The sequence below is a fragment of the Melospiza georgiana genome, chromosome 11, assembly GCF_028018845.1.
Source record: "Melospiza georgiana isolate bMelGeo1 chromosome 11, bMelGeo1.pri, whole genome shotgun sequence".
NCBI lineage: Eukaryota > Metazoa > Chordata > Aves > Passeriformes > Passerellidae > Melospiza > Melospiza georgiana.
In genome coordinates this window covers 19,222,231-19,244,760 of record NC_080440.1, presented here as the reverse complement: position 1 = coordinate 19,244,760, position 22,530 = coordinate 19,222,231, and the positions used below count along the sequence as shown (strand labels likewise).

Below are 22,530 nucleotides of genomic sequence, written 5' to 3'. Positions count from 1 at the left end.
CCCAAGTAAAAGCTTTCCATGTGTGATGTTCCAGCTGGAATTATCTTTCCCTTTCCTTTCTCCCCTTCTGTTAGAGCTGCACAAGAGCCAGTCCCCCTGGAGCCAGCAGAATTAGCAAAATTTCACCAGGTAATCACAGATTCACTGACATTTAGGGCTTTTTGTGTTCCACAAAGTGGTTTTGTGTTAGAGATGTTTGTACACAGGATTTTGTGAAGGGATTTAAGCATTGCAGGGTTCCTGCAGCAAGTCAAGTCCTCGAGGTGCTCTGCTTTGGAAATCCTGTTCTCAGTGAAATCCCCTGCTGTATTCAAACAGTTCTTACACAAATCCATTTTTGCAAGGGTGAAGCTCTTACAGAAATGTCTGAGAGAGCTGAGAAATTGGACCTAGTTTTATATCACACAAGATATTTTAACACCCAGTTCAATAGATATCATATCTGGCTGTAAATTCCATGATAAAAGCTTTCTTTAATTGGCAACAAAGCTTAATTGTTTTCAAAACATAAACTTTTTTTGTTTTTTTCAAGCAGCTGTCATGTTTTTTGAAAAAAAGTTTGGCAAAAAGATAGGAGGGTCTTTGTTGAAATTAAAGGATCTTCCTAGAAAGGATTGATTTATATTTAAATGGATTTATATGTCTCTACAGATTTGTTTCAGAGTTTTGCTACAGTGACTTGATTGGAATTCATTAGTTCTTTACAAGCCTCTGTTTACAAATTATTCTGGAAAAAAAAAGGAGTCATGCTGATAAATCTGGTTCAACCCAGTTAATGATTGTGTGTGAATCACTGTCCTCCTGCAATCTAAAACCTGACATTGCTTACATCATTCCTGTTTCCTCTGGTGGAAACCAAACCCTGCTGAGGACGGGACTCTGCTGAACACAAGTTCCCTTTTTGCAGCGAGGAGTGAATTTTGAGAGGCCTTTGCTCATCTGTCACATTTCATTATACCAAACCCACAAAATATTGGCATGTTCTGAGCAGTGCCCTGAGAGGCTTGTGCCATTTCTCCTTTTCCTCTCCTCATAAAAACCAACCAAAAATACCTCAGCAAGGTGTTTTCCTTCCTGAGTGAATGCAGAGCCCTGGGGGATCACAGTGCCCAAGGTTTGCACAAGGAAATTCCTGGGAGGAATTCTTGTTGGGAGCAGAATCAGCAGCACAAATTCTGCTGTGACCCCTTGTTTTTCCTGAATGAAACCCAGTGCCAGGAGGAGCTGGAGGTGAATTTAAATGCAGATATACCTCAGAGTGCCCTGCCAGCAGCAGGGCTGCTTTTAGAACAACAGCACGAGGTTGTGTCTGATTGCTGAAATGTAATTTAATAACAAAATCCTCGGCTGCTCTGCGGAGGAGCCGAATCCAGAACATTCAGCACATTCCTGCCATGGATGTGTGCAGCTCCACCTTGGGCCAAAATACACACAAATCAGTGGGGCAAGATTTTATTTGTGCAACATCACTGCCTTGGGAGTGTTGGCCAAAGGAACAGAGCTTCAATGTGTCTGGAATAAATCTGGAGGTGTCTAAGTGAAATAAATCCTGGTAGGCAGCACTAATTCCCAAACCAGAGCAGTGACATCACCTCAGGAGCACAGAACACACTGGCTGGCTGCAGAAAAACTGAAATTCAGAGTTTTCAGTTGAATGTGGGCAGTCTGATACCTGGGATTTCAGGTTCATGCTTTGCTCAAAGCATGATATGTGAAGATACAGCTGAGGAAAGCTGAACAAGCACACAATGCCTTTGTGTGTTTTCTTTTTTTAGGTTGTTTTCTTTTTTTAGGGGACCATAATTCTCCTGAAAAATGCATTTCCCCTTTCTTTTAAAGGCAAACAAAACCTTGCACAAATGGAAGAACACTGAAAAACACCATAACACTGTAAGCCCAACACCACCTATGCTTTGGAATTGTTCTGGAGCCAAAGCTGTTTGTGGGCAATTAGCAAGCCACACAATCTAATTGAGGGTTCAAAAAACAAAAAATCTCCTGCAGAATTTTAGCTCCTGGCAGCAAAATTCCACGCTTCCTGTTTTCCAAAAGATAGCCCTGATTTTGTTTTGTGCCTAAATGAACTGATGACTCAGCAGGCATTTCCAGCTCCATCACTAATATCAGGGTATTTCCATTTTCAGTTTCTGTCTGGAATTGAATGAAAGGTGAACAATAAAAAGAGATTTGAAAATTACTAAAAAAGCTCTGAGTAAATGCACTCGCTCCCAGTATGCAGTGCTGAGAACTTTGCTGTTTGGGCAGGAGTTAAAGGTGTCAATTCCATAAAAATTCTCTGAAATCCCACATAAATAAGAGAGCACTTACCTCCACTTAGGATAATGACAGCTATAAATATTGCCAGGTCACTGTCATCTAATTCCAGTGCATTGAACTTCACAGCAAACTCAAACTTGGGCTCCATAAAGTCACAAAAAGGTTTCCTCAGGCTCTTCAGGAACTCCCGCGTCATGAACCCCTGTCCATCGGATATGAGAACCCCATCTTTATTCATCAGGGAGGCCAGCAGGGTGTAGATGATCTCGTGGACCCCGTATTTGAGCAGAGTCACTTGGTCGTTGAGGTCGAGGTTGACGAAGCCCGGGATGTTCTTGGCGAACTCGGTGATCTCCTGCACGGCCTCCACGGAGCGGAACTGGCAGCGCTGGAAGATGCGGATGGCCACCTCCTTGTTCTCCTCCTGCAGGGGGGACACGTGCTTGCACTTGATCTGGTCTTCCCCCATCATCAAAGAGTTCATGTCATAAATAACGAAGGGCTGAAACAAAGGGAAATTCCAGTTACTCCCAAATGTCCTCCCCGAGAGCGTCGGGCTCCTGAGGAACCCCAAGAGAACTCAGCAGCAACTCCTCAGACATCTCTGCGGAACCTGTCAAGGGTTCCCAAAGTGTTTAATTATCCTGAGGAACCTGTCAAGGGTTCTCCAAAGAGTTAAATTGTCCTGAGGAACCTAAAAGTTCCCCAAATAGGTAAATTTTCCTGAGGAACCCATCAGGGTTTCTCAAATAGTTAAATTCTCCTGTCACGGGTTCCCCAAATTGTCCTGAGGAACTGATCAAAGGTTCCCCAAAGTGTTAAATTGTCCTGAGGAACCTGTCCAGGGCTCCCCAAATAGGTAAATTGTCCTGAGGAACCTAAAGGGTTCCCCAAATAGTTAAATCATCCTGAGGGACTTATCAAGAGTTTCCAAATAGTTAAATTGTCCTGAGAAACCTAACAAGGGTTTCCAAAGAGTTAAATTGTCCTCAGGAACCTAAGGGGCTCCGTAAAGAGTAAAATTGTCCTGAAAAACCTATCAAGGGCTCCCCAAATTGTCCTGAGGAGCCCATCAAGGGTTCCCCAAATAGTTAAATTGTCCTGAGGAACCTGTCAAGGGCTCTCCAAATAATTGAATTGTCCTGAGAAACCTAAAGGGTTCCCCAAATAGGTAAATTGTCCTGAAAAACCTATCAAGGGCCCCCAAATTGTCCTGAGGAACCCATCAAGGGCTCCCCAAAGAGTTAAATTGTCCTGAGGAACCCATCAAGGGCTCCCCAAAGAGTTAAATTGTCCTAAACCTATGAAAACAAATATCCTCACAATGTTAAAATTATTTGCAAAAAGGCCAAGCAAAGGGGGGAAGGAACGCTATTTTAAAGTACCCAGAGTTTTGCCTTTTCCTTTGTTTGTTTGCTTTTTGTTTTATAGAATTTTCTGTCATTCCAGAACTGAAAGTTTGGAATGTGGAACAAAAGGTTGAAATGATACTACTTTTACCTAAATTATAACAGCTTCTATAAAAGAGAATCTAATGAGTGGAAAGGAACCTTTTTTTTTTTTGTAGAGAGACAGAGAAAATCTCATTTTGATTCCTTTATTTACTTTCATGTTCCTTCCATGTTCTATCCTAGGAAACACTGCAAGTAATATCAACTTTATGGTATTGATTAACTGATAAATGAGACCTTTTGCTGTTAACTCCTGTAAAAATAACAACATTAGGATATGTTTAAACCCACTCAACTTGTCTTTGGGAAAGCAAAAACAAATACCATGCTACAAACCACAATTGAGAACACAAAAATGAGGCTGACTGTGAAATAAACTCAACTGGAACAAATCAATTTTGAAAGCAGCTTAGCAAGAGTTGTGCCAGAATACTTGCATTAGGATCTGGAAACAATCTCTTCTAGAATATGCAAAAGAAGTTCCTGGGTTTAAAGAAGTGGTTATGTGAGGATTTCTCAAATTCATTTGAAGAATCTTTTCCTCAAGAAGATTAATGACTGAATAGTTCATTGCTGCACTGAACAAATCTCACTGATAGGAATAGGTTTGTTAACATACTTGATTAATTAATTAAAATACAAGGAATTATACTCCAACAATCAGGTAAAAGAAATGATTTTTAAATGGAGGGTCATTTATGATTGCAGGTTGTAAAAAGGATGCTGATTCTCATGGTTTTATGCTTACAGCTCCAGACCACGACATTCCAGGAGGGATTAAATGATTTTCCCACTTGCACTGAGGATTTCAGTGTGAAACTGAAACAACAAACACAGTGCACTGAGAAAAGCCAGGAGAGCAGGAATTGTTCAGGTAATGGCATTTTGGCAGCAGCAAAGCCATTAAATATATATCTGCACACATGGAATAGTAACAGGACTGCAGCAGATGCTTTCAAAATGCATATTTTGGTTCTAGTGGGCAATTTCTTCCTGCTCTTTCTAGTGGGAGCACCAAATACAAGAAAAAGTCATTATTATTCTGTGCCCACGTGCTTTAGAAAGCTGATATTAACATTACACCACTGGCCTATCCATGATAGATGAAAATCAAGAAAGAGCTCAAAATAGCCAAAGATTTTTTAATATAAGGATTTAGATGAACTTGAGAGTAGAATCATATGTCAAATGAGCTCTGTATACCCCAGGAGATGATGAATAACTAATTCTAGGTTTGATACACTCACTTGCATATCCAAGCATTTTAAATTAATTCAGATCATACAGCAACTAAAAAATAACATGAATTTAAACTATGCCCATAGTAAACACTTTGATGCTCCAGAGCACCACATCCATTGATAAAAACATGAAAGTTGTAACCATTAAATCCTGAATGTCACTCTTGCAGTGGTATCTTCAAGAAAGACTTGAAAGTTGGCAGCACAGAAAAGCTGGATTCTGTCTACTGCCTTATTGCTGTTTCTAATGTGCCAAAGTTTAAAAACTCCCAAGAAAAAAAAGGAGAATTAATTGATGCAATTATACATTTACTGGGTGAGAATTTCAGTGGTGGAACTTTCAGGCACAAGCTGGCTACACATCAGTTTCTGCAGAATAAATAAACTTAACTAATTCAAACTTTATGCTGAAAAGTTACATTGTTAGTGCCCATCTTTTATGTGAGGGGTCAACCAATTTCTGGACAACATTAAAATTGTTATTTTAATTGCCTTTAAGGAAAGGAAGCCTTTTTGGAGCCTGAAGTATCTCTGAGTTCTGTGATGTCTTTGAAATTATTAAGGAAAATAAAATACACTCTCTGTTGTAATCCTGACAATAAAATTTCTGCCAATGATTCTAGAAAATACATCATGCTAAGAGTTATGAGTTGTGGAAAACTATTTTGTTCTTTAGGTATTAAAATACTGTTACCAACATGATCAGATATTATTTATGCTCCTCTCGCTGATACAGAAGATTATTATGGATGCCAAATGAAGTTTCTAAGGCAACCCACAAATCCACTTATCACTATTCCTTGCTTTTCCTGTCCAAGATTCCAAGATTTTCCTGTCCATTCTCCTAAAATTCCAAGTGCACCAACACAGGGCACTGATGTGACCTGAGCTAAACCAGAGAAAAGCAGGAGTTCATCAGAGCTTCATAAGAACAAGCATCACATAAGAATGTGCTGGGGCTGGAATCATTTGCCACTTAGGAAAAGGAATATTCCTCAGGGAGCAGCAATTCCTGACAGCTGGAGAGCCACCTCAAACAGATAGTGTGGGAGATAACCTCTGGGCAAGGAGAGGGAAAACGGGAAGAGAGGATCAGGGAATACAAAAAGGTTAAGGTGACCTTCAAATTCTTGTCCTGGTTTCAAGTATTTTATTAGGTGAACTTGGAGTTTTTTCAAATAATGTTTACTTATCCTATCTAAAAACATTTCCTGTGTTTCAGAGACAGCTTGAAATGTGTAACTGCCAACAGCAAAGTGGGGTTTTTTGGTGGTGATTTTTTTAGTTTCGGTGTTTTGCATTTTGGCTTTTTTTTAAGAACTGCGCTGTCAGCTCGGCGAATCATTTACTGGGAAAAAAGGAAGAAACAGAAAGAAGAGGGAACTGACTGATTTGTCTGTCGTCTTTCCTGTCAGGATGGCCCTCGCCTTGGCTTTGGTCAGAGGGAAGGACTTGATGTAGGAGTCGTAGAGGTGCTTGGCCAGCGCGCGCAGGTCGGCCGACTCGGGGTTCAGCTGCTCGATGTCGCTGGAGATCTCCGCCAGCAGCTTCTCCTTCTCCGCCTGCGGCATCCGCCCGAACCTGATGGCTGAGAGCACCACAGAGTTACAAAAACCCGCACCTGAGGGGCTTTCCTGCCACCTTTGCACCTGCACTTGCACCTCAAGAAGCACTTTTGAGTTTTTGTCGCCTTTCGGTGCAGAAGTTTGTGCTGAACGGGGTTAGGCAAGCAAGGAAAGAGAATTTTCTGCATTTAGGCAAAACAGCTGGAGAGCTGTAAAGAAATGTAAACAAACAAATCATCTCTGTGCCCATTATCATACCTTGCTTGAAATGCCAACCCCCTGGTTCTACCTCCAATCTACATAAAATGCAAAGAATATTTAAGATATGAAAGTTCTTTTGGCTCAGGATGGGAACCACCATTGAGCTTTGTATTGTTCTGGGCAAATCACCACATGGATCTGAGGTTCTTCATTTGTTCACAAACAAAACCCTCACATGCCTTGCAGGAAGGAATTCCTAAACAGTTGAGCAGAATTGAACGCAGCAAGTGCTGTAAATTGTTAACATCAGAATGAAGGAATGGGGAAGGAGGCTGAACAGGGAATAAAAACCTGGAAAAGGCTGAGTTGTTAATGGCACCTCTATGCATGTGTAGTATTGAAAAACCAGGAATTGGTTCTACCTCATCAGATGAGCTCAAAGTTGCTCAGATCTCCTCTGCACCTCCTACTTTTCCATCATGTACTTCCTAGCCAAGATTATTTATCCATGTGGGGCCTGACTGCAGAATGTTCCATATGAGCCATCAAAATCAAGACTGATTTATCACATGATATTTCAGTAAACAGAATTTAGTTTGTTTTATGGAAACAAAACAGAACAAAAGAGCATCCAAACAAGAGACGGAAGGAAGAAATCAAGGTTTGCATTTTGGCCCTAGGGGGAAATAGAAATATTATGAATATTTTTCCAGTGATTAGTGTGCTCCTTGGATAAAGGAAAAGTGCTGCTAAGATCATATAGAGATGATTTTAGTGGGGATGTTTATTTTGGAAACAAGCAGCCACTTTTCTGTGTTTGCTGCAATGTGTTGATGGGCAAACAGGACATTTTTTTCCAAGAATAAATAATTATGCCAGAACACATCCCCCCTCTCCATTTTTCCTATATTATATTTATTGATCAACTGTCTTATTTCATGGCTGTAGAAACAAAGTTGTTTATTTTTATGACTGAACTCTTTCAGCAACTTGGGAGTGAGATCTGCTGGATATTTCAAAATTACTTGGGTGTACTTGATATTAAATGATACTGAACACCCAGCAGGAAATGATTCTGTTGTGGGCCTGCTCCTGAGAGCTGAGGTTTGAAAAAGCAGATTCATAATCTGGAATCCCACTGGCCATTCCATCAAAAGAAAAGGTGATCAAGACTCAAATGCATTTTAAATACAACATTTCATTATACAATATGTTTTAAATATAATAATTTGTTAATAACATGGAGGGTTGCGAATCAAGAAATCCTATCTTACAATTTTATAGACATAGGATTTATTGTTCCACAGAATAAATTATTCTAAATAGATTTGGAATATATTTTATTGGTGAGATATCAGATGCAGCAGATTCTGTTCAATGTTTATTAGCATTGCAGGCAAAACCTGGGGCAAAATTGATTTTGCAGGACTAGGTTAGCAGTTTCTTTTTGTAAAAATCCTTGTCCCTATCATTTTCAGGGGGCTGAGACACAAACCAGAGAGAGCTCAGGCAGTGAGAGGTTGATGGGAGGAATTGGGAAAGGAGGATTTTGGATGGGAGGAGGAGGAGGAGCTGATGATGATGCCACTGCCAAAGGTCAGGCTGGGATAGGAGAGCCTGGGGAGGGATCAGGAGGGCTGGGAAAAGCCTGGAGAGCTCTGGAGATCTGGCTGAGAGGATTGTCATTGTCTCCCAGCAATCCCAGACTCTGCAGGTCTGGGCAGGAGCCTGCAGCTGGAGTGTGGATTTCTCTCTTTCCTTGGGCAGTTCCTCCTTTTCCTTGAATTCCAGCATTCCCCAAATGTCAGGAGCACAAAGCCAGCAGTGAACACAGTCAGTCCCTCATGCTGCATTCTGTCCTTTCTGTGAAGAACTACAATATTCATCCTCAGCCCAGATTTTACCTCTTGGAGAAGTTAAATGTAAAAAAGATGATTGTTTATAGACTCTTCTGCAGGGCACTGCTCTTCTGATTGTCTGGATTATTTCTGGGCATAAAGGAGACTCCCAAAAGGCCATAAATGCAGTTTGTTACATTAGAAAACACAAGGTAAAGCCAGGCTGGGTACCTGTCTGATTTTGGTGGTGGAGATGTGCCCAGATTGAGCAATCCAAATGACAAAGACATTGCCATGTGTTCTTTTTTCCCCATTCCAGTAGCTGAGCTAACACCAGCAGCACTTTTAGCAGAACAGAACAAAATAAATGACATTTCAACACAGAAAGAACCAAGCTGCTGCTCAGTGGCACTTGAGAACCCAGTCTGCACCACTCAGGGTTAAGGCCAGAGCTGCACTGTGGCTAGAGAAGGAAAGGAAAACAATATTCCAGGCATGAGAACACCACTGTCTTTTTTAACCTTTAGCCAAGTGCTATGGAGCATTTCTACGTGAAAAAATGTGGCTGTAGCTGCTGAGTGTCTCCTTGCAGTCCCCCTTTTGTCCTGATCCTTTTGCAATAATACATCCACACAAGACTGGAACCCTCAGGCACAAATAACCCACATTCTGCCTCAAAGCATTCAAAATTCTGATAATTTCCCTCCCCAAGTGGCTGAAGTGGAATCTGGAGATGCAACATTAAAATGTGTCTCAGTGTCATTGGTGAAACACCCTGGTTCTACTTCCAATCTACATGAAATGTAAAGAATATTTAAGATATTAAAAGAATGTTTAAGATATTAAAGTTCTGTTAGCTATGGGTAGAACACATCCATTGTTGAATTTCTTTAAGCTTCTGGGTCCTCAAAAGTGAAATTCAGCTTTTTTTGATAAATTAGTTTATAAATTATGAAGGAATGAGGGTGTTTTGTGCAAGGCAGTGTAACCAAAGTGGGCAAAATAAAAAAGGCAAGTGTAGAAGGCAATGTTTGAATAAAAACACTGAGTCCTTGTTGGGAGAACTCCTGGTTGGAGCAAAGGAAAATGTTCCTTGGAGCCCTGGGGCAAATGGTTTTGCCTTTTTCCTGCCTCCCCAAATCCTAGAACATTTTGGTGCCTCAGCTTCTGCCTGGGTAGTGGCTAAAGAGGGAAAATTCAGGTGAAATATGAATTTTAAAGCTGTTCTAGATGTTATAGGGCACAGAGAATGGTCTGGGCCATCCCTGCCTGATGGAGCTGCCCATGGATCCCACGGACACCACTGGGAGCTGTGCTGCCAGGCCAGGGGAGAATTTGGCATGCACCTTGAAAATAATAATAAAAAACCCTCTTAAATTACTATAAAAATTACTATAAAAATACCCACAGTAGCATTTCAAAATTAGATTTATTTTTAAGTGTTACTGTTGCATCCCAGGAATTTGAAAACCATATTCTCCATTAGCAAAACATTTCCCAGACCAATTTATATTCAGTGCATGTATTAAACTTTGCAAACCACAATCCAGCTTCCCTCTTGGGGACAGCACACTCATTTTTTATATTGAAAATAATGAAAGTTCTAAAAAAACCACAGAGAAATTATTTTCCCAGTCATGTTTGCAATTCTTTACCCTTAGAATTACATAAGTCTCTATGTTATGACATTTAATTCCTGTTTTTACTCAGCTTTGCCAAAGCAAGGCAACAAAGAATCTTCATTATGTCCTTCTGCCCAAACATTCATAACTATTTCCACATGAATTGCTCTGGTAATTTTAAAGTTTAGAGGGATTTTCTCCTAGAGCAGGATTGTGATATTCTTCCTGCCATTACTTATGGTAAAGGAGGTGACCACAGATGGGAGTGCCCTAGGAAGGAGGAGGATGAGGATGAGGATGGGGATTTTTAAAACTGTACAGTTCATGAAAATGAATATTTTGATTTAAATTTGCTGTGTTTCAGTATGAGAAGTGCTAACTCAGTGATGCCAACAGCCCTTGGTAAGTGACCTGTGCAGCAAATTTGAGTTGCTGTTATTCACAAGGCTTCAGATTCCCCAATCCATATTTCCTAATCAAGTTTTTGACTTCCAGGAAAGGCATCCTGAGCTCCAGCAGGCAAAAGGGTGAAAAATAGCAATTACACAAGGGATATATTCAGGAGGAGCTACCAATGAGCAGAAATGATGGAGAGTAAAACCAACTCATGTTACACTATGTATTAAAGCAAGAAAAGTAGATCTCCACCTATCTGATTTTGATGTGAAAGCAATTTTAAATCAGAAAGAGGCTGTTATTCACAAGGCTTCAGATTCTCTAATCCATATTTCCTAATAAAGTCTTTGGCTTCCAGGAAAAGCATCTTGATCTCCAGCAGGAAAAAGGGTCTGGTCAGAAGATGAGATAGTGAAGTGAAAAATAGCAATTACACAAGGGGTATATTCAGGAGGAGCTAGCAATAAGCAGAAATGATGGAGAGTAAAACCAACTCATGTACACTATGTATTAAAGCAATAAAAGCAAATCTCCACCAATCTGATTTTGATGTGAAAGCAATTTTAAATCACGGAGAGGCTCCCAAATCAGGGCAATCTCTCTCTAAACTGAAGGTGTGGGCATTCCAGCAGCACTTTCAGGAGCTGTGCTGATGTCCCAGGCTCTTTTGCAGAGTCCCCATCACTCACCATTGTGTGACATCCCCACAGCCAGGCACTTCTGGAACCTGCAGTACTGACATTTGTTCCTGCTCTTCTTGTGGATGCGGCAGTTCAGGTCACACCTGTCGTAAATCAGCTTCAACCGGATGGTCCTGCGGAAAAATCCCTGCAGGGACAGGAAACGGGAAAGGATGGAGCAGGGAAAAAACCCTGCAGGGACAGGAAACAGGGAAAGGATGGAACAGAAAACAGGGAAAAACCCCTGCAGGGACAGGGAAACAGGAAAGGATGAAACAGGGAAAAAGCCCTGCAGGGACAGGAAACAGGGAAAGGATGGAACAGGGAAACAGGGAAAAAACCCTGCAGGGACAGGGAAACAGGAAAGGATGGAACAGGGAAAAACCCCTGCAGGGACAGGAAACGGGAAAAGATGGAACAGGGAACAGGGAAAGGATGGAACAGGGAAACAGGGAAAGGATGGAACAGGAACAGGGAAAAAACCCTGCAGGGACAGGAAACAGGGAAAGGATGGAACAGGGAAAAAACCCTGCAGGGACAGGGAAACGGGAAAGGATGGAACAGGGAAAAAATCCTGCAGGGACAGGAAACAGGGAAAGGATGGAATAGGAAACAGGGAAAAACCCCTGCAGGGACAGGGAACAGGGAAAGGATGGAACAGGGAACAGGGAAAAAACCCTGCAGGCACAGGGAAATGGGAAAGGATGGAACAGGGAACAGGGAAAAAACCCCTGCAGGAAGAGGGAAACGGGAAAGGATGGAACCGGAAACAGGGAAAAACCCCTGCAGGGACAGGAAACAGGGAAAGGATGGAACAGGGAACAGGGAAAAAATCCTGCAGGGACAGGGAAACAGGAAAAGGATGGGACCAGGAAACAGGGAAAGGATGGAACAGGGAACAGGGAAAAGGATGGGATGGGAACAGGGAAAGGATGGAACAGGAAACAGGGAAAATTAGGGAACCAGGAAAAAGGGAAAGGGATGGGACTAGGAAACAGGGAAAAAAATCCTGCAGGGACAGGGAAACAGGGAAAAGGATGGAACCAGGAAAACAGGGAAAGGGATGGAACCAGGAAACAGAGAAAAGGGTGGAAACAGGGAAAAGGATGGGATGAGGAAACAGGGAAAAGGGTGGAACAGGGAAAAGGGTGGGACCAGGAAACAGGGAAAAGTATGGGACCAGGAAAACAGGGAAAGGGATGGAACCAGGAAAACAGGGAAAGGGATGGAACCAGGGAGCCTCCAGCTCATCCTGGCCCTGCTCCACCCACCCAGGACACCTGAGAGAGGGATTTCCAAAGGAAGCACAGTTCCTGTCACCATCCTCTCTGCTCCTATTGATCCTCTTTTGTAATTCCAACCACATTCAGTAGAGGGATAAAATACCCCAAAAGCTGGAGAAGCTTTAGGGGATCAGTGGGGTTTAAAGGACATTAGGGATGCCATTTAAGGGCACAACTCCAAAGGAAGCAAAGCTCTGTTTGTCCCACTGCTTGTGGGAAAATTGTTACAAACCAAAAGGGACATTTTCAAAATATAAAGTTCACCACCAGTGTAGAAAATTCATTGTAAACGACAACAAACCAAAAATTCTGCCAACAGCAGTTCGATTTCTGGTAAATGAAAATGGTTCTTATTTCTCTTTCTACAGTTTAAAGCTGTTTTCTTGGATCAGTCATAATTAATTAATAAAGTTTATCCACAGTTATCTCCTTTTTTTCCCTTGTAAAAATTATTTTTTCCTCACAGGGAATAATAACAGTACAAAGATGATGCCAACCTTTATTTATATAATTAACTGTAATTTAAGTAATGTACTTTGTACTTATTGCTTTATGTGTGTTCCTAATTCACTGCTAAGAATTTTATTCAAGCTCTGGATTGGTTCTTTCCTTTTAGTTATTTTCCTCAAGATACTGAAAATGGAGTTTTGACATTAAACTCTAATGTTTTTCTTTGAATTCAATGAAATATTAATAATTTAATTCTCTGACATTTCTCCCTTCATTCTTGAGGACTGCAATTATTACACCATTGTCCTTTACATACTATAAACACTAAATATCACTGACATAAAAAATCAGTGGGGTTTTAAAGCACCAAGCACATTCCTCAATACCATTCTGTAGTTACCCAAAATGTGTAAAATGGGTAAAAAACTTGAATTAATCAGAATATCAGAGCCTGAATTTTAGTTGTTTAGAGCTTTGGAGTTGGGCATGAGTTTGGTGCATTCTAAGAATTCAGATTTTCTGCACATGACACCCAAGGAAGGGAATGAAACGTACCTGCATGATTGAAAGAAGAGGGAAAAATGCACGAAAAATTTGAATAGAACAATACAATCAACAAGGATAAAACCAAGCTTTTAAAAAACAAGCAAGGTTTTAAAAAACAAGGTTTTGAAAAAGCAAGGTTTTAAAAAAACAAGGTTTAAAAACCCCCAAGTTTTAAAGAAACTCCTGCTGATTAACCCGTAAGTTATACGCAGGAAAATTGACGCAAAGACCTAAAACTTTTTTTTTTTTTTTTAAAAAGCACCAAGGTGTGATTTTCCCAAGTGATTACTGAGATGAACACAGTATCAGACGCCAGTCCAAGAGGTTTTTGTAGCTCACCTTGCAGCCCTCGCAGGCGTGCACGCCGTAGTGGAAGCCGGAGGCTTTGTCGCCGCACACGCGGCACTCGATGGCCATCAGCGAGTTGGACGCCTCCTCGTGAGCTTTGTTGTACAGCTGCACCTTCTCGGGGAAATAGGGCGGGGATGGAGGCTCCAGCTTGATGGCACCTGTGCACAGGGGAGAGGTGAGGGGTACATTCCAGCTGAATTCATGCAGCAAGTATGCCTTGGGAAGGCTGAGCTAGAGCAGAGCTGGGCAGAGTCAGAGTCAGAGAATAAAGCAGGGATTTATTCAAAGGTTCTCCTCAATGCATCCACCTTGGGCAGCACAAGAGCCCAGCCAAGGCTGCACCCAAGATGAACCAAAATGGCCCCAAAATGGACACAGGGTCTCTCCCTTGGATCAGTTCTGCTCCATTTGCACCTTGCAGTTCATTGTCCCATTCCAGCTTTAGCCCCTGCAGTCCCACCCTGCTTGTTTTTCTCTCTCCAGCCCACGGTGTTTGTGCTCCTGGGCTGAGATTGGGATCATTTGTCCTTGGTGCCCAGCTGGAGCAGGAATTGTTTTGTCTCCCTGCCTGTGCACAGAGCTCCCCATCCCCTCATGTGAAGCCCAGACCCTAAAGCAGCACAGAATTTCAAAAATAGAAAAGTTAAACCCTGAGGCACCAGAAGCAGTGAGGAATAAGCACAAAACATCCCAGGGATGCTGGGCTGGGATGGCCAGGTCTGCTCCACAGCAAAGCCAGCAGCAGACCAGGAGAAGGAGCTGGAGAAGCTGCAGAAGGAGCTGGAGCTGCATTGCAGTGGCCGCAAAAGCTGGAAGGGGCAGGTTCTGCTGGCCAAAGGGTGTTACAGATCCAGCTTTCGGCTCTGGAGTGCACAAGGGTTTCAAGATGGATACTAAAAGTTAATGTATGGAGAACTCAGGCTTTACTCGGTCTCCATCTGGTTTATTCCTTCAAGGTGTTGAAAACTCCTACAGGGAGATGGGTTGGAGTGTCTAATCTTGTTTAAAACATAGTCAAGTGTCTAAGAGAGCTGTATATTCAACAATACATTATTCAATAATAATATATTATTGTATATAATAATATGCTATATTATTTATAATATTATATAATATACTATATATTATTATATATAGTATATATATACTATATAATATATGGTGCATATATATAGTATATATACTATATTATTATATTATTCAATAAATATCATATATACATATACATATACATATACATATACATATACATATACATATACATATACATATACATATATAAATAAAATAATATCCGATATTTCCAGAAATTTAGCTCTTTCCTGGGGAAAACTCTTCAACTTCAGGTGCAGTTTAGAGATAAATTTTCTCTTCTGAAAGTTTCTAATTAAGAGAGCAATTTCTAATATTGAATGGTCTCAAACAAGTAAATATGATGTCTTTAAATCAATCATCACTGGTTATAGAAGAGAGCTGTGACATTTGAAAATTACATTACATCAGAGTGATGCAACAGAGACAGAGTATTAAAGAAAAATTAGAAGAGTATTAAGAAAGAAGATTATTAAAGAAAAGTATTAAGAAGAATTATTCACTTTTAAAGAAGGTGAATATTTTAATATTTCCAGATTGGCCATACTTAACAAACTAGAAAGATTTATTCCTATATAAACTGGGAAGAAATTATCTAAGCAAAGATGAGGAGGATTTATGCTGTCTAATCTCTGCTGCACTCCTTAAAAGTACTTGGCATTGAAGTGTTATGAATACTTCTAATTAAACAAAAGAAAAAGAAATTACTGGTGGAAAAATGTCCATTCATTTATTACAGTAGTAGTGCAGAGACACACAGCTCCTGCTTCACTCCTTCCCAAATTAAACAGCACAATTCCTCCAGCAAGAATTCCCTGAAAGAGTTCTTGTACAGATCACTACAAATAAAAGTGAGGTCAGATCGAAGCAGAAGTGGATCCTCAAAAAAACCCTTCACATTCCTACTCAGAGCAGGAATGCAGTGACAATTTATTTAGGAATAGATCATCTCCTTTCTTAAAAGGAGGACTGAGTGTAATTTTTCAGTGTAAATTGTGGAAGAGCAGCATGTTTCACAGCAGGCAAGCCATCCAGGAGCTGTGATGGAGCTGGAACAATGCTGTGCCTCAGATGTAGCCAACATTTCTACTCCATCCCTTTCTGAGGCTGTTTGGAATTGAAAAGGGGCACATATTAATAATTCAGATTATGCTCAACATTCAGGGAGTTTATTCTGCACTGGGTGCACTGAGTTCAAAGGAAAAGCTGCACATGAGGTGCAGGAGCAGGAGACAACATGGGGGTTCGTGTGTCTGCTAAAATGTCTCTACAATAATTTTGGATATTTATGGTACCTCTCCCAAACTCCAGCTGCTGCTCTGGCAGGGTGAAGGTCTGCTATGAGCATCTTGCCTTTTCTCTCTGCCCTCAAGAACATCTCTGCTGACACAGGAGATCTGAATTCCAAATCCCTTTGCTGCTAGCACACGTTCCAGGGAATGAAGGCAACACGGACACGAGGGAAACGCTTCAGAAAGAGGCAGAGCTTACTTTGGCAATCCTGGAGCTTGATATCATATTTGTAATCCAGGCCTGACTGGTCAGCTCTGGCAAGGGGGAGATCTTCATAGTGAGGGGAGGAAATGCTGGAGAAGTCAACGGTGGTGAAGGGCTTGATGTCAAAGGAATGTGTGTGATCATCCATGGCTGACAGATCCACGGGGCTGATTCCAAAATTCAGGGGCCAAAACGGCATTTCTGTGTCAACCATTGTAATCCCTGCAAACACCAACAAGAAAATGACATTTTAGGGTGTTTATCTCCAATCTGTTCAGCCCAAAGCTGAGCTCCTTCACAGGCTCAAAATTAAAACTTTAACTGCATCCCTCCATAGCATTCCTATCAATAAAATTAGAAGTCTTCCACAAATAATTCTCATTTTTACAAATTCTCAGCACCATTCTTCCCAAGTGCCTGAAAATCTCAAGGGTTTTTATATTAAGAAAAAGCCCCAAAGTAGCTGGTATTAAATAGTGGTGATTTTCCTCCAAATAACCAGAAATATTTGAAAACTGTGCTCCTTCGAGTTTGCCAAAAGTTTAATCCCAAAAGGATCAAGGAAATGTAAATTATGACTTTTCAAATTCCATATATATTCACGCAAACCTTAAAAGCAGAAAACAAATAACAAACTTCTATCTGCAAAAATCTTCTGCAAGTTGAGTGAATTTAGTTTGAGATATGAAATGTTTCTCCAAGTCCTCTTTTGACAAATAGCTGAACCAAAATCCTTGATTTAGATATATAACTATGAAAAAGTTTGTGAGTTAGAGCAAGTGAACCAAAATCCTTGATTTAGATATACTTCAACTATGAAAACGTGTGTAAATTACAGCAAGTGAACCAAAATCCTTGATTTAGACAGATTTCAACTACGAAAAAGTGTGTAAGTTACAACAAGTGAACCAAAATCTTAGATTTAGATATATTTCAACCATGAAAAAGTTTGTAAGTTACAGCAAATAAACCAAAATCCTTGATTTAGACAGATTTCAACAATGAAAAAGTCTGGAAGTTACAGCAAGTGCAAAGGCTATTTTATAACCAGTGTCTGTGTTTAATTTTCCACTATTTATAAAAAGAACATTCTACCCTAAAAATAGCAGAGATGTTTCAGAACTAAAATAGCTTGGTCACTTTGGCTGTTTAATTTGGACTTTAGACCCAATCAAGTGAGTGGCCTTTAACCTCCAGATAACAGAAACTTTGATTTGATCTTCTTTGAATCAAAACCACTCAGTCACACAGTCAGAAGTGCTGTTGCAAAATAAAGACATTGGAGCAGGGGTGCTCCAGAGTTTGGAGTTCAGCTGTTCTTGACAGGTAATGAAGATGTGCCTGCCCTCCCATCAGCTCTGCTGAATGCCAGTGCCCAGAAATGGTGGCACTTTGCCTTCCCTCAGGAATGGCATCGGCATTCTCCCACTTTTGGGACTCCCAGCACAACCCTGAAGTTCTTCTGCCTTGACCTTGATAGGGATCTTCTAAATTCTTAAATCTGAGCAGAGAGATTCTCACTGCAGTGGGAACAAACAGGGGCTGCTGCACCCCAGCCACCCCCAGTCCCACTGGATGGGATATCAGGGATATTATCCTTAATGAAAGGAGGGAAACAACAGGGTGTGAAATCACCATAAATCCCTGGGGAAGTTCATGGCAGCTTGTCAGGGTACCTTGGTGTTGGGGGTTGTCTCCCAAATGGCCAAGTTTCAAGTGCAGGGCTCAAACCATGAGCTCTGCCCAGGGAATGGTGACATTCCCAGGGCTGCCAGAGCTCCAGGAGCCCCCAGGGATGCCCAGGGTGGGATTGTTGGGGTGACCAGGAGCTGCACTGGATGGTCCTTGGGGGTCCCTTCAGCTCAGGGGGTTCTCTGATTTGATGACATTTTCTGTGAGCACAAAGTGAAATCCCTGGCCATGAGCACTAGGAAATGTTTTCCCAAACCAGATTTCCCTATGAAACAATAAACCAGGACAGACTCCTTCTTAGGAATCCATTTCTTGCAATGGTCAGACTCATCTTTAAAAAACACAGAAACCAAGAGACATTTTAAATTGGTTTACATTCCTTTAGACAAGAGACACCAAGGGTTATTGCTTTGTGCTGGAGCTCTGCCTCAAGGGTGAAGGATGGCTACAGGTTCATCCCAGGAACTCCCAGGTTGCTGTGTGGACAAGGAAAACCAAAACATCCAAAGGCAGGAGGACCCACAGGCACAGCTGCCCCTGCACAGACCCCTCCCTGCTCTGAGGCAGCTCCTGGAGAGGTTCAGCACCTGCTGAAAGCAAGGACAAGCTGGGGCCACTCTCTGAGGAGAGGAGAACTCTGTCATCTGCCCCTGATCCCACTGAAAAATGAACAGTTTTACTGCACTCTCTATCAAACCTCTGAAAAACATCCTCACAACCTGGAGACCTCAGCACTTTTGTCTTTTCAAGCTGAAAAGCTCAAGTTTCAAACTCCTGTGGGCTGAGCAGCAATTCAGAGCTGAGCTGGGTTTCACGTCACTCAGCCCATGGCTGGGATGTTCTGGAGAAGTCCATGATGTGGAACATGAGTAATTCTGTGACACTCCTGCATCATTACAACACAGAGAGTGCAGGAACTTCCCTGGGTGCAGATATCTCACAGCTTAGACAAACTGAGATAAGCAGGTGAGTCCAGAGGTCTGGCTTGGCACTCACAAGCTCCAAAATCTAAGGGCTTGTAGTAATTCCTTATCAGAAATCTCACTTCCCAGCCAGCACAGCCAAATCATTTCAGCAAAGTCGACCAAAAAATGCCAGAGTGGTTTTGTGGTAAAAGTATCTCTAGCCTACAAGTGTGATGGTTTAGGTTTTTGTTAAGTTTTAGAAGAAACAAAATAAAATGTAATAATTAGCAAGTAACCTTGCTATGATGCAAGTAACCTTGCATCATAGAATAGAAGGGATTGGGCTTCATGTTTTTCCCCTGCCAGTTGTTTTTATCTCTGTGTCTGTCCAAATCACACACAGAGAACAGAGGAAACACAAATGCCAAGATCACCCTGAAGGGAAAACCAGGGAATTGTGGCTGCACCTATCAGCCACTGCAGGACACTGAGCAATTCTGCTTTATCCTGCTCCTCTTTCTGCTGCAAGGTAATAAAATCTTTACAAATCTTTAGTGTAAAGCCTGTAAACTCCACTCCTTCCAGAGGTTAACATCCCATGACTCTCAAGATCCCACAGTAATATTGTTCACAAGCATTTCTGAATGATGGGAACTTCCAGGTTTGCTCAGGTTTTGGGTATAAAACACAAAGCACCTTGTTGAAGTTTTAAAGTTTCAATCTTCACATACGATTTAAGCAAATTATGGGTATCTTGTTCAATTTAACAACATTTTGTATGACAATAGAAACAATGAATTTTTATTTTCAGATGAATTTATATTAGAGATACTCAAATGAAGGAAATATCTTTCATGCTATTTTTATTCCTGCATCATTGAAAACCAAAATGTGAAGACTGTTCCTATGTTTAATGGTTATTTTACAAACACTTCTATTTTGCACGTAGCTTTACTTGATTTTTGCTGTGTACTTTGTTTTTTCCTCCCCAGGAAAGAGGAATGACAACATTTCCCTCTGGAAAAGAGAAAATCAACTAATTGTAGTCTTCCATGGCTTTAAAAGACCCAAAACCCAACAACCAAGATTAAAAAATCCAATGGACAAGTCCAACGAACAGACTAGAGAATGCTTTTATAACTCACAGCAGCTTTGTGACATCCAGGCAATAATCTGTAAATATTTCTCGGATTCAGAAGATTGTCATGTACAAAACCTCTCCTCAGCTAGCAAGAGCAGAACAGCAGCAGAGATGATTTTTGGGATGGAGGAGCTTGGACATTAAATCCTCCAAAAGAGCAGGAGTGAAAGAGATAATGCTGCTGAGATAACACTTAATTCTGAGATATGGAGCTTGCTGAGTGCCAGGGGAATGACAACATTTCCCTCTGGAAAAGAGAAAACCAACTAATTGTAGTTTTCTTATGGCTTTAAAAGACCCCAAAACCAACAACCAAGATTAAAAAATCCAATGGACAAGTCCAATGAACAGATTAGAGAATGCTTTTATAACTCACAGCAGCTTGTGTGACATCCAGGTAATAGATCTGTAAGTATTTCTGTGATTTAGAAGATTTTCATGTGCTAAAACCCTTCTCAGCCAGCAAGAGGCTGTGCAGAACAGCAGAAGAGATGTTGTCTGGGAAGTCAGATGGAGGAGCTTGGACATTAAATCCTCCAAAAGGGCAGGAGTGAAAGAGATCATGCTGCTGAGATAACATTTAATTCTGAGATATGGAGCTTGCTGAGTGCCTTCACCCTGTTTAATTCCTGTGGAGCTGCTCAGGGTCATGTGCAAGGCACTGATCTCACCTGGCACAGCCAGCCCTGGTCACTCTGCTGCTGATAGGCAGAAATCTCATCTCATCATCACCTCATCCCCTGACTGATCTGCTCTCCAGCTCCTCAGACAGTTATTCCCTGCTAGGAGAACAGAAAATCTAACAGAGGAGATCGCCATGGTATGAAAAACATCCTGGATCACGAGCTGCTCCTTACCATAAACACTACCTGTGCTCAGGTAACCTGAAGGGCCTGTTGTACTGCATTCTGGACACGCTCTTTCCAGACAAAACTACCAAAATATGAGCCTACAGGTATTTAATGAAGCAACCAGAACATCCCAACCGACGGGAGTTACAGAAAATAAGAAGACAAAAAAATAAATAGGTAAAGCCTCTTAGCTTTATTAAAATCGAGGAAGGTGTAATGGCATGACATGGGCAGGAATAAATTTGAACAAATTGATACATGAACTAAATAATGCTATTTCTACATAAATACTGATTTATGGATCTGAAATACTCATGGGCAGGTAGGTCAGATTTAAAAGGAAAAGCACTTCAAAATCATGGGTTTTTCAAAATCTGTGGGTTTTTCTTAATGAAGACCAATTTCATGGAATAGATTGGATTTCCTCTCATGTATAAATGTGTTAAAATTAATATGTGAACTAAATAATGCTATTTCTATATAAATACTGATTTATGGATCTGAAATACTCACAGGCAGGTAGGTCAGATTTAAAAGGAAAAGCACTTCAAAATCATGAGATTTTCAAAATCTGTGGATTTTTCTTAATGAAGACAAATTTTCTGGAATAGATTGGATTTCCTCTCATGTATAAATGTGTTAAAATAAATATGTGAACTATATAATGCTATTTCTACATAAGAAATATTGATTTATGGATCTGAAATACTCACGGGCAGGTAAGTCAGATTTAAAAGGAAAAGCACTTCAAAATCACGGGTTTTTCAAAATCTGTGGGTTTTTCTTAATGAAGACAAATTTCATGGAATAGATTGGATTTCCTCTCATGTATAAATGTGTTAAAATAAATATGTGAACTAAATAATGCTACTTCTATATAAGAAATACTGATTTCTTATATTTTTTATATTTCTTACTATATAAGAAATACTGGTTCTGGAAAGCTCACAGGCTGGTAGGTCAGATTTAAAAGGAAAAACACTTCAAAATCATGAGATTTTCAAAATATGTGGGTTTTTCTTAATGAAGACAAATTTCCTGGAATAGATTGGATTTCCTCTCATGTATAAATGTGCCAGAGTTTGTCAAGTAAACTCACATACAAGTCCTACAGAAATTAATGGGACTTTCCCCAATTAATTTAATTAAGGCAGCTCAGACCCTCTGTGAAATAATCTCTACAAAAGTTGGTTAAGATCACACAATCACCCTCAGCTTTGAGGAAGAATTTGGAGATGGTGAAGGGGCAGCTTGGTACCCCATAGATCCAATTTATTGATTTATTTGGAAGAATAACAACACATTTTATGTGTGCCTTGTAAAACCACGGTTCCCCTGAGTGATGGCTCCGCAGGCACTGAGTTGAAGACCCGCACTGATCTCTCAGAGGGGCTCTGCAAAGGGAGCAGACAGTCTTGTGATGCCCCTCTGCACCCCCCTCCCAATAACCG

At 40.9% G+C, this 22,530-nt stretch overlaps 1 protein-coding gene across 1 annotated transcript in view; it reads right to left on the bottom strand.

Moving 5' to 3' along the window:
• The window catches only part of PPARG (peroxisome proliferator activated receptor gamma), a 55,813-nt gene that overhangs the window by 5,697 nt on the left and 27,586 nt on the right, over positions 1 to 22,530 (bottom strand). Inside the window, exons 2-6 of the mRNA XM_058031928.1 lie at positions 16,485 to 16,712; positions 13,890 to 14,059; positions 11,281 to 11,419; positions 6,358 to 6,557; positions 2,329 to 2,779 (exon numbers count right to left, since the gene is read on the bottom strand). Of these exons, the coding sequence (XP_057887911.1) occupies positions 2,329 to 2,779; positions 6,358 to 6,557; positions 11,281 to 11,419; positions 13,890 to 14,059; positions 16,485 to 16,704 (1,180 nt within the window). The 5' untranslated portion in view covers positions 16,705 to 16,712. The remainder of the gene's footprint in view (positions 1 to 2,328; positions 2,780 to 6,357; positions 6,558 to 11,280; positions 11,420 to 13,889; positions 14,060 to 16,484; positions 16,713 to 22,530) is intronic.